The sequence below is a fragment of the Chroicocephalus ridibundus genome, chromosome Z, assembly GCF_963924245.1.
Source record: "Chroicocephalus ridibundus chromosome Z, bChrRid1.1, whole genome shotgun sequence".
Taxonomy (NCBI): domain Eukaryota; kingdom Metazoa; phylum Chordata; class Aves; order Charadriiformes; family Laridae; genus Chroicocephalus; species Chroicocephalus ridibundus.
The window spans coordinates 85,969,854-85,982,348 of record NC_086316.1 but is presented as its reverse complement, the minus strand read 5'-3'; the positions used below and the strand labels follow the sequence as shown (position 1 = coordinate 85,982,348).

Genomic DNA, 12,495 nt, shown 5'->3' with positions numbered 1-12,495 from the left:
AGTCATCTTAAACACTTTGACTTTGAGTTCACCAACGAGCATTTGGAAGATTTTCCTTTCACTCTGGTCTTCCACAACAGATCCCATTTTGCTGTATAGGTAAATTCAGGAATGCAAGGCTTGGCTTTTCTGAAATATATATTCTAGTTATTCATGAAAGATAAAAAGTCATCAATTTAAGCATCTTCCTGCTCTTGTATCTTAAAACATTTTCCAAGTTTGTTACAGTATTTGGAATTATAGTAGTGCAATTCTATTTCAGAGCCACAAAGACAAATAATTATATCAATAAATATTATTTTGCACTTAGGCACATGAAGTGACCATTCTTCGGGAATTATCTTTGGTTTGATATGTAGTTTATTCAGATCCTGTAAAAGAACGTGGCCTGGAACTGAGTTAAAGAAAAGTTAAAGAAACATAATTCTGAAGCTGATAAAGGCCAGATTTTTCACAGGCGCATTTGTGAGTACAGGCTGCTCGCTCGGCACCTGTATTACGACATTTGTTAAATGTCATGATTTTTGATTGTTCTGCTTCTCTGTCGCTGTATTAAATGCGAAATTTTGTTTATTCACACACACACACACACACACACACACACACACACACACACACACACACACATATCTATATATATGCATCTTCTATTTACTCTCCTGAGTGTAGAGGTCAGGTTATTTCATTTGTGCACTTGCCCACGCACTGGGAAGATGGCGTTGGGAGGGTGGGGTGAAGCTGAGGTTCTCGGGGTGCACCATAAAACACCGTCACGCTCTAGAAAGCATCATATCGTATGGCAAGGAGTGGTGAGCGGGCCCTGCTTTTACGTGGGTAGCGATATTTGTGCTTTAATAAACACCCTCAGTCCCCCCTCAAATAACACCTGAATGCCTATTCTCACAAAAAAAAAATTGTTGAAAATACTGTTTTCTTCTGTCTCACCTAGTTGCTAGGCTATTGTTACTGTGTCTAACATCAGGTGCGTACTCCTTTTTACATGGGTTTTTCATAGGTATCATCTTTCAAATGGCACCTCTTTCTTGAAACAGTTAAGTTCTTAATTACTCTTGCTAGTTTGAGTCTTCCCTATCTTATTTTTCCTTTTTTGTTCTTTCCCCTCCATCTCTCTGAGCAAAATGCCTGTGATATCCGTGTTGCTGTTTGCCAGAGTAAAGCATGAGAATATAATTTCCTGGCCTGTGATTTTAAGGTGGTTTTTTTTTTTTATGTATGTGCCCAAATTTGTTATTGGAGATGGTGGGAGGTTCAAACGAAATTATATTCCAGAATCATCTAGTTTATTGTCCTGTGTTATTGCTACAGTCTTGGATGATTTCCCAAATATTTGTTTGGATTATTCCTGCAAAGAGGAGTTTGTTTTGTTTCTTTTTTTTTCTGGGTTTGGGTGTTTTTCCAGAAAAAATACTAACTTTGTAATTCTAAAGTCTCTGTTTGGGAGCACCTCAAGGGATTCAACGAAAGTTTTACCAAAGAAAGTTCAAAGGCCTTGGGGGGGGTTATGACCAAGGTCAAGTAGCCTTACATGGTCCCTCCAGTTTACGCGTCACAGCCCCTTAAAATAAAGTAGTTGTTGGCCCGAGGGAGTCACACAGTGTGTCAGAGCTAGTGGCCTACCACAAAAATAACTTGAAATTTCATATATTAGGCAGTAAGTTGCCCTTTAGGTCACCTAATTCTGAACTTCTTTCCTTTTCTGGAGCTGGGAGGTGCGTATTAAGCACCTGTATTCATTTGAGATCCTGAGCCATTTAATGACATCTGATGATCAGGCTGATGCTTCTCTAAAGAGAGAAGGTGTAATCGCGATCGCCTGCGCGCTGGGCTGCTCAGACACCAACCTTTGTGGGGGACCATGATAGTATCTGCTGCACTTTGCTGAGCTCGGTCCTGTCTGTGTTTGGGCGTGTTTGGAGTCTACTTAGCAGACGGGGAACGTCAGGGGGTCTGGGCAGAGGGTGAGCAGCTCTCGGCCTCGCTGCTGGAGGCTCTCGGAGCCCCGTGTCCTGCTCGGGGGTATGCCCCCCTCTTTTAAGATGTCAAGGGAAGCTTGGTGCGAGAAGCAGAACTTTGCAGGCTGCTGAGAAGTGCTTTTAGGGTTAGGTGGCTGCTCAACTAGTGGCTTTCCAGACCTCATTTTGCTGCATAAGCGCAGCTTTTGGCCCCAGAATCAGTGCTCTGGACTTCTGCCCGCATCCTTAAGCATCACTGGCCTCTCCGAAGTTGCAGTGCCTCCAACACAGGGGTGTGATCAATATGAATTGCAATTCCTTTTTCCCTAAATGACTAATAGAGGTAATAGGATTTGAATCCGGCCAAAGGTGGTCTACAGCACTGAACAGCTTTTCTAGATTCAGTTGACTATGCTTTTCCCAGGTTCTTTGCTTAAAATGCTCAGAATGGTTTGTGGTTCCTTTTAAATGCCAGTTTTTCTTCTTTTAACTAGAACTTCTGAGATGCCGAATGAAGCTTTAGTTACGTTGTTTAAATCACACTGTTAATTGCGTGTGAATAGCGTTCTGAAAAACTGACCACGTCTGTCCGTGATGATTTGCTTTCTGTAATGTCACATTGCCTAATGCTTGTGATTAAGCGAGGTTAATTTACAGGAGCTGGATTCTGGAGAAAATTACATATGTGTTCAAGTTTATGCTCTCTGGGATAAATCCAAGCTTTGAGAATAAGTCACTGGAGAATTTTGCATTGACTTTGGTGTCATTAGGGTTTCACTGTCCTAATTACCTAAGTGGCAGTACTTACAGGCTACATAATAAATTTCCGGAATTAGGTTTAGGAGCTTACAAACCTTCTTGCAATATCTGTCATACTAAATTATTAGTAAACTAGGCTAGATTAACTAGGTAGTAATTAGTGAGGGTTTTCTTTCTTTTCTGCCGAGGGAGAAGTGCTGTTGACTTGAGGGTTGGTTGGAGGGGGTCAGAACTTGGCGGGCTCTTGCCTGTCGCTACCTCGCTGGATCGCACTAAGAGAAGGCTTGTAAACAAGATGAGAAGAGACAAGGAGCGCGTGTGCAAGGTGCAGAGACCCATCTGCTCATCCAGCACTCCGGTCTTGTACCCATCACATAACCTCTTCGTGGCCACAGGCACACAGAAGGGTTGAGAGCTCCATGCCCGGCATAACCCATCAGGCAGTCGCTGAACCCGTGCCGGTGACACTCTGAATCTGCTCACGGGCCGCAGGGGACACGGTGCTTCTGTGAGGGTTTGTGGGCGGTCACTGGTGATAGCGTGGTACCAACAGCGGGAAGGCTTTGGCCAGCTCTGCCTTCCACTGAAAAAATATTTTCCGTCAAATTCACCAGTGCAATAAAACTCTATCTTATTATTTGCTCTTTCTAACTGTTTACATCCAAGAACAATTTTCATCTTGCTAAACTCTCAATTTCCCAGCTGAAGATCTTGGGTGTTTTTGAAAAAGCATCTTTTTCCCCAGCTAGCACTTGCATTTTTATAGAGCTTCGGGATACGTGTTTTAGACGGAGTTCCTTCTTTTTGTCTGTAGCTGAGATAAAGAATTAGTAGTTTAAAACAATAACTACATGTTCCACTATGATCAAGGAATTAGATAATCTGGCATGTTTGCTTAAGGGGTCTGTATCTTGGGGCTTTTATAGGGCAGTATTAAAGCCCTGAGCCTTCTTATTATGCCAATACCCAGAAGATTGCTTTAATGAGAAGTAAAGGGCCTTTTTCCAATTACAAGGGAATAACTGTATTAAGTTCCTGTGTTATGTCAACCTGCTTTGATTTGATTACTGCGAAAGAAATGGATTTATCTGTCAGTGTTACTTAATTAAGCCTTCTCATTGATGTTTTGCAGAGTAATATAGTGTAGTTTGCACATTTAAGTATAAATACAAAGAAAATTGGTCAAAAGCTAAGACACGACCCCTGAAGATAAGGTACAAGAGCCATTGCTTGTCATTTTCTGATCAGAGTCCGGAAGTTTTGACTTTGGTGGAAGACCTTGAGCATTATATGGGCTCGGATGAAAGCAAGGGAAAGGGCAAGAAGTTTTCAGCTAAAATGGAGATGGCTAAATATTTTGGAGTCTCGGCAAATCTTACAGAATTATTCTGTGAGGTTAGTCTCCTAATCTCTACCTGATGCAGCGTGCTTGGGTGTGTAGGATGACGTCTGTCTTCCACCGATGCATCCCCAAAGCTGTCCCTCTCCCTGCCCAGGAGCGTCCTTCCCGCTCGGTGGTGCATCCCCTTGCCTAGGCAGGACTTTCTGGGTTAGTCTTGGGTGTGCGCAGGGACTCGGTCTGGAATGTTTGCAGAGACGAGGAATACCCCAGCCTGGAGGTCTGCGTTATTTTAAGCACCTGATAGTGCCCTCTGGTCACTGGCATGTTTGGCTCAAGGGAGAAGCAGGGATAATGCAGCAAAGAGTACCAGAAAGGGCAACTGGGCAAGAATTCAGCTCACCACAAAAACATGTGTTTAACTGCAAGCACATAACTAGTTCCTTTCACGTCACTGGGACCGTCCAGCAGCTGGCCATGAAGCCAGTATTGCCATGTGCTGCTGGAAAGTACTGGGCATCTTTGGGAGTGTGGTGCCCCTCCTCATGCCTGGAAAACAACTATTTTTTTGAAGAACATAGAATCATAGAATCTTCATGGTTGGAAAGGACCTTTGAGATCATCGAGTCCAACCATACACGCACACAAAAAAACCCCCTACAATCTCTGCCACTAGAGCATGCCCTGAAGTGCCAAATCTAGATGTTTCTTAAACACCTCTAGGCATGGTGACTCAACCCCCTCCCTGGGCAGGCTGTTCCAGTGCCTGACCACTCTTTCAGTAAAGTAATTCTTGCTAATATCTCATCTAAACCTCCCCCGCCGCAACTTCAGACCATTTCCTCTGGTCCTGTCATTATTCCCCTGGGAGAAGAGGCCAACACCCCCCTCTCTCCAACCTCCTTTCAGGTAGGTAGAACATGACTAAAAAGAGGTACTGTGAGCAGGTAAAATGGCATCTATCAGCCCAGCATCTGTGAAGGGTGACAGAAGACTCAGCTGGAGCTCGGTGGTGGGCTCCCAAAGGGAAGAGCTCAGCAAGAGAGTGCACCGCTTGCCCGGGCTGGTGTGGGGCTGCCCCCTTCCCTCTGTGCTGGCCTCCCCTGGGCACGGAGTGCAAGGGAAGGGTTACTGCTCCAAACGCAGCCCTGAAGGGTGTTATTTTAGGTGATGCATTAGAATCCCCACGACCATGGCATCTATGTTCTTAAAATATAAATAAAAATGTACAGTGTAGCAGTCTGAAAACCTTTATTGGGATGTAAATCTTGCTCCTAGTGCTGGCCATGAGCCAGTGCAAGGGGTCTTGACAACGTGTATTATTTTAGATTAGCTGACTTTTACGGGGGGGAAGTATGGTAATAAATGAAGTTTCTAACAGGGAGCTATGTGAATAATGCCGCCTTGTTTAACGAAAGCAGAGCTCCCCAGGTAGCCCCGCGCAGAGCCCTTTGGTGGTGGTGCTCTGTCCTTCACCCTCTGTTTCCCACATGCCCGAGTGGGGACATGGGTCAGCAGGATGGGGCTGAAGCCCAGCCGTAGGTGCTGGCGTTGTCACCCATCTGGAGGTGGGTCAGAGCTGTCACCTGGTCCCCCAGATGCTGCTCCCGAGAGCTGAGCTGTTCCGCTCAGCGGTGGGTTTCGGAAGCTCTGCTGGAGGGTGGGACGATGCCCATCCCAGTCAATGGGAGAAAATCCACTGATTTTTAGCAGGCAATGGATCAGGGCTCTACAGAGTTAATTGCCTGTTACATAACACAAATGATTTTTAAAAATATGCCTAATTAACCTAATAGAATGGTTGATCTGATCTGTCAGGTAAATGATACACATTCTCTTTCTTTTTCTGGAGCTTAATTAAATATTTACCTAAGAGTGTCTTGTGCTATTAACACGTTCATCTGTTATTGAGATAATAGGAATTGTAATTGGGGGAAAGTATTAAACTATACAAACGATGTGGGGTTTTTTTGGTTTGGTGGTGGTTTTTTTTTTTTTTTTTTTTTTTTAAATCTTGGAAATCAACCAGATTTGGTCACAGCAGCGGTATTTGAAAGTGCTAATAACCATATCTGTCTCTTGGACAAGTGAAGTTCCCACCCACGTTAGAAGTCCGGATGAACCAGTGCAGGGGTGGAACCGGGAGCTGCTCGTCTGCGTAGTCTTCGGCAGCACCTGGAGAAAGTTTCTCTAGCCAGCAAGACCAAATACGTATTTCTCCAATTAGATTAAAGCTAGTGTTTGCGCATGGCAAAAGGCAAGCAATATTATTATTTCATTAGGATGCTGGTGGGTACACAGGAGTAAGTTGGAAAATAGCACTGAAATGTGCAATAATACTGTTATAGATCAATGTCAATCACATTTCCTGATATTTAACATACTGTAAGTAAAAAAAGTAATGGATTTAAGCAGTATGGTCCGGTCCATCAATGTACTAAAGGATGTGCTTAACGTTAAGCATGAGTGATCTCATTTACTTGAATTAACATGAGAGTGAACTATGATTTCAGCGGAATTATTCACAGGCTTCCATTAAACCTGTGCGCAAGTGCCTCACTGAACTGGTGTTATGTTTATCCATTAAGTTTTTAGCCAAGTGGAAAGTCTCGGGAGACTCCCAGCTCATTTTAATAAAGGTTTCGTGATGGCAGCGCTTCCGCGAGCCTGTCCCAGGGTACTGGAGTGCGCTGCAGAGGATCTGCTGCTTTCCGTGTCCGCGGGAGCCTGCAGGGTTGTGTTGGGGACTTCTCAACTTCTCCGGGCTGGCCACGCTGGAAGGTGCACACCACTGCTTGGGGTACCCGAGAGGGACAGCCCCTGCAGTTGGGCTGTCTTTGGAAGAAGTTACTACTTGGGTCCTTTTTTTGGTGGTTTTTTTTTTGTGTGTTTGTTTTGGTTGTTTTTTGTTTGGTGGTTTTTTTATTATTTTATTTTTAGGCTCCATATTTGAAAGACCATTCAGTGTTACAAGGAAGTTCTAATAACAATAAACTGGGTTAATTGACAATACTGGGGAAAGACTTGGGGAAAGTGGAATAAAAATAGTTGTGTCAGAGAAGAAATGTTGGGAGTTGTGCAATGTGGAGAGCGTTCATAGGCAAAATGTGTCTATGGCCTGACTTTTGTCAAGGAAAATGTGCTAGAGGGGCAGAATGCCTCCCCTCGCCCTGCTGCCCACGCTGCTGGGGATGCAGCCCAGGCTGCGGGGGGGTTTCTGGGCTGCTGGCACACACTGATGGGTTGTGCTGAGCTTCTCACCCACCAACACCCCCAAGTCCTTCTCCTCAGGGCTGCTCTCCATCCCTTCATCCCCACTATTGATACTGGGGGTTGCCCCGATCCACGTGCAGGACCTTGCACTTGGCCTTGTTGAACCTCATGAGGTTCACGCGCACCCATTCTTGAGCTTGTCCAGGTCCCTCTGGATGGCATCCCGTCCCTCCCACGTGTCATCTGCAACAGCTAAAATGCACACAAGGAACGTCTCAGCCTGCAATTTTCTGTGTTTTGTTGCAAAGTTAAAAAGAAGTTGTAGAAGTCCAGGTTCTTTGGTCCATACCCTAAACAGCAGGTTTCACCCTGTCTTAGCGCATATCCATACCGTCTCAAACACGGGGAAAAAATGGTTAAAAACACCCTGAGATGGACTGTCTGAAATTAGTGGTCTCCCACCCCATGGCTGCAATGAATTTTCTATCAAATGGTAGAGGAAAAGACAGAAATACCCGCTCTGTGCTTGGCTTCAGGAACGGCCTGTTCTCTTGTTGAGGTACGAATGCGTGAATGTAGCTCAGGTGGTGAGAGGTGCATCTACCCCAAACATGCCTTACTTTAACTTCTAGGTTTCGTCTATTTTATCGTGTTTTATTTTCACTGTTTGACAATACCTATTTTGGTGCCTTTTTTTTGGGTGGGGTTTTTTTTTTTTTTGATAGGCGTTTAACTGGTATAGTGCAGTCACTTTTTAAAGTGTCGGGAAACACTGAGCCGCTGAAGTAATTTTTATGTTCAAACCTCAGGTTCCTGAGGGTCCGGTTCATTTCTGCTGTGAATTTAAATGAGTTAATTTAAGCAGTGGGTCAGAAGCCACTACCATCGTAGTAGCCCTGTGCCTGATTCTTAATTAAAGGCAACAGGAGATTAATTTGAAACATTAATTTAAAAGTGCCTATACAAAAGGAAAGAATTATTGCAATAAAGCCTAAAGAACTTTTTTGTCCCTAGATGTAGAAGACAGAACTAGCTCAGGGTCCTGGGGGAATACAGGACATCCTAGTCCATCCAGGGTAAGTATATCTAATCTTTTTCCCCAAACCAGACTTACTGCATATGTAAATTTACAATCTTAAATATGAGTTTTACACCTGATTGCGTGGAAAAATGGGAATGCAAAGTTGGCTGTAGCCTGTCTTCTCTTTAAAATCTATGTTGGCTTCCCCCCCCCCCCGTTTTGAACATTCAAACCTGATCCTGTGATTGAATTTGGCACCTGCTCCGCTACTTCTAACAGGTAGCGAGAATATTAATTAACTATATTTTATTGCTAGGCCATATCAGCCACTGCTACCCCTGAGAGTGCAGGTGGAGCAGAGATGTTGTTGCCGAGCATTTCACTTTCTGCTGTTGGATTTTTGGGGATTGTGGGTGTCCCCAGTCCTGAGGAGAGGACCGGTGTCCCCTGCCATGGGCAGCTCTTGTCCCCTGGCCACTCCATGGCCACCCACAGCCCCGCCAGGGCCCGAGCTCAGGGCAGCGAAGCTGGAGAGGTGCCGCCGGGTCTGTCCCACCGTGCCAGGGCTGCCCACCCTGCCCTCCCGCAGCACACCTCAGCCGCTCCGCGCCTCCAGGCAGGGCCTTTCAAACCCTTCTCCTCAGGCAGGGGCTGGCAGCTGGGCATTTTGGCATGTCCCCCTGACTGCTGGCACCATCCGAGCTCTGGGGAGGTGGCCCAGCTGCCAGCCACGTGCCTACCTCTCCAGACGCTGCTGTGGATGGACAGGGCCATCTCCTGTGCTCCCCACCTACAAGTGGGACCCTCCCTTTGGGGGAACGCAGACACCGAGCCGCGCTCTGGCACAGCAGGACTCGGTGCTGGCTGAGATTTGTGAGACAGCTGGAGGCAGTCATGTCGATTGTGGCTGGGGACAGTTATCTCAATTCTTTAGACACCTCAGGATCGGGATGCTGCTTACTTCGGTGGGGAAGAAATGCTATTTCCAGCAGAGCAGCTGTGTGGTGTGCCTGGGGCAGCCCTGCCGATGTCCCCAGAGTCCCCTGGCAGCCCTGCTCCCTGGCCAGAGCATCCCCGCTTCGCCCGTCCTCGGGGCTGGGCACGGCTTGTGCTTCGGCACCGAGCTGATTATTCCTGTTTACTTCCTGCAAACGCATGAAGTATACTTATGCTGGGCAAAAAGTGGCTTCGCTCTTACTTACGCCCTTATTTAAACAGTTTGTTTAAATTGCTTTTTAATTGTTTTCTAATTAACGTGAAGGATCAGGGCTCGTGAGCAGCGCTGCCGGGAGCTCCGTGCCCTCCAGTGTCTGTCTGGCGAGGAGAATCGCGGTTGCCCTCTTCATCCTCGCTCCGTCCTTTCCCCTCGGGGCAGGTCCTGCCCTCAGCAGACCGTATGCCCGCGGAGGTTTTCGGTGGCTGTTGGCACTGTGGGCAGCCCAGGGGGGTCCCCCATTTACGGCGTGAGGGGGGACCCCGGCCCTGCCGCCGAGGGAGGGAAGCCCGACACCTTTTCTTATTCCATCCTGCTTAGCATCCATTACGTCATTACTGCTCACATCTGTCAGTTTTATTTTTATCCCTTTTTTTTTCCTTGACACTTGTATTGCTTCCGAGGGAAAAATGTTTTGAAAAGTAAATTCTAAATTTGCACACACAATTATTTATGCATGCAAAAACTTGAATGTGAGCGTACAATTAAGTTTTGAGATATAAAGGAAAGAGCACGAGCCTAGGAAGAATTCTGGAGTTTCAATCAAGGCTGTGCATTAACTTGCCGTGTTATTCTGCAAACGGCCTGACCCCTCTCCCTTTCCTTCTTTGTGAAATGGCGATGGTGTTTCCACCTTGGGAGAATGAGTTTCTCCTGAGTTTGGAACGGAAGAAACAAAACAGCACGTAACTGCTGCGCTTGGCCAATATTTGTAGTTAAATTTAAGATTTTTTTACCAATCGTGTGACCGAAAGCAGAAGGTTACACCAAGAGCGTTTAAAAAATAAAAATTAGGGGCCCAATCCTGGCAAGGTTTTTAAATGTCCTTGACCCTGTGGGTAGCGCCTGATGCTGCTGGTCCCCAGAGAGGTGCTAAGGGGTAATGAGGCACTGCAGGGCACCAGTGCTATGCAGGGTTAGTTTTTTCAGTGAGAAGTAATTTTCCACATCCACTGTGACAAAATTGAATTTTTTTTTTTATAGTCCAATGCACGTATATAGCAGTGAGGTGATTAAGATGGCAAATTTCTACATAGCGTTTTGCTTTTTAAATCTATTTTTAAAAGAAGTATTCCTTTGCTGTTCTTGCACGTGTTACGGGCAAGGAGGCTTTTATGCTAAGAGAGGGCTTTGTGCTGAATTGCACAGCACGAAATTCCAGGAACCTCATCTCAGTCACCGTTCAGGATTATCCACACAGCAAAGCGAAGTCAATTACTAATGAAATAAAAATTTGAAACAGCTTTAAAAATGTTCTGGAACACATCACTTCCAGCAGAATCAATAGGGGAAAATGATAAAGGGAACAATATTTCTTATAGCTGGTGTAGAACCTCGCAGGGAAATAGGGACCTGTAGGTTTTGCAAAATGCTGTTTAAACTTGTAAAATTGTGTTTTTTCCCAATTTGTTAACAGAACTATGGAGATGGGACTCACTATGATCATATGGCGAGCAGAGACCTTGGGTCGCATGACAATCTCTCTCCTCCCTTTGTCAATTCCAGAATACAAAGTAAGACATCAAATTTCTTAACTTGACCGTGGTGTTGAAAGTGGAATAAGCGAACCAGAAATAAAAGTCTGAGGGTTTAAAACCCTCATCTTCATTTTGGGGGTTGATTGTACTCTGCGTAAGGGCGGGAAGAGGGAGTTTTATTTTTTTTTTTTTAAGCTATCATGCAATTTCACAAATGTACCCCGATGATGTTTACTGCGCAGACTGTGTTCTCCTGCTGTGAGAGGGATGTGAGTTCTGATGCAGTAACTGCAGTATTTGCTGAAAGAGGGAAATGGTGGTTTCCTAAGGCTCAGCCTTTCCTTTTCAAGGAAGTGGCCAGTTGGCAGAGAAAATCAGGACTTGCTCTGAACAGGACTTTTAAAGTAGAAAAGGATTTCTGAAAATATGATAAATATATGTTTGCAAAGGGGAACAGATAAATAAGTGGTGAGGGACACTGAAGCCATTGTTTGTTTTGGAGCATGACGGATCGCTGCCTGCTGGGACCTGCGAGCTGCAAACTCCTGGATTTCAGGCGGGGGGAGTTGCAGCCGATTCTGCTTTAGAGGAGTGAGATTTTTGCCCGGGGCGTTTGGCAAGGACCCTCCTTCCACCCCGCACCCCGTGATAAAAGTTTTGACACCCCCGAATAATCATTTAGCTTAGCAGCAAACACCATAGCAGTATGGAGAGAGGCTGTAATTATTTGTAAGTGAATGATAGCTACTTTCTTTAATTACGGTTGATAAATGAGTTTGGTTAAAGTAAATATATGATGTAAAAATATTAGTAATGCTTATGCTTGGCCAAGATCACACCCTTCTTCTGCAGTTGTCAATGAACTAACCAAATGCTTTGCTTTAAAGGATTGAATGCGAGCCAAAAAAAACATGGAGCTGTAACTGTGATATATCATTCTTCAGCTCTAATATACGTCCCTAAAATATGCCTTGTCTTTTAATATTGGGAAATATTTGTGAGTTGTTTAACATATGGGACAATGTTGGAGCTTGTAGTCATTTGTATGTATTCACGTACAAAACATGGTTACAACAGTTTTAAAGGGTCTAATATAAGCCAAAAAAAGCATGGAAATTTCAACACTCCCTTCTTAACTCACGCCATGGGGCTTAGGTAGTGCACAGAGACACTTTGCAAATAGCCACACACTTCTGTGAAACCCACTGGGCTGCCTGGCGCTTTCAAGTTTAACTTCCAGTTGGAGTCTTTAGAACTTAAAAGTCCTTCTCTCTTCTGCCTGCCCTTGGGTTGGAGAAAAAAATCTCATTCCTCTCTCTGTTTTTGCCAATCTTAGTGAAAATACTGGTTCCACTTGGTTTAGGAAATAGTTGTTTTACCAAAAACACATTTGGAGGCACCCAGTTAAAGAATTAAGCCATGGAATACTCTGGTTAGGAGCTTTGGAAACCCTGATGTCTCCAGAAGGTCCTGCTCATCACATCGGAGGGGTTTGCGCG

At 45.1% G+C, this 12,495-nt stretch overlaps 1 protein-coding gene across 26 annotated transcripts in view; it reads left to right on the top strand.

The window, feature by feature from the left end:
- The window catches only part of TCF4 (transcription factor 4), a 237,371-nt gene that overhangs the window by 69,061 nt on the left and 155,815 nt on the right, over positions 1 to 12,495 (top strand). For 19 of the 26 annotated variants that reach the window (XM_063320772.1, XM_063320769.1, XM_063320771.1 and 16 more), the window contains 2 exons: positions 8,299 to 8,360; positions 10,936 to 11,032. The exons of the other annotated variants lie outside the window; for them this stretch is intronic. In XM_063320772.1, coding sequence (XP_063176842.1) covers positions 8,299 to 8,360; positions 10,936 to 11,032 — 159 coding nt within the window. The remainder of the gene's footprint in view (positions 1 to 8,298; positions 8,361 to 10,935; positions 11,033 to 12,495) is intronic. 26 annotated transcript variants of the gene reach the window in all.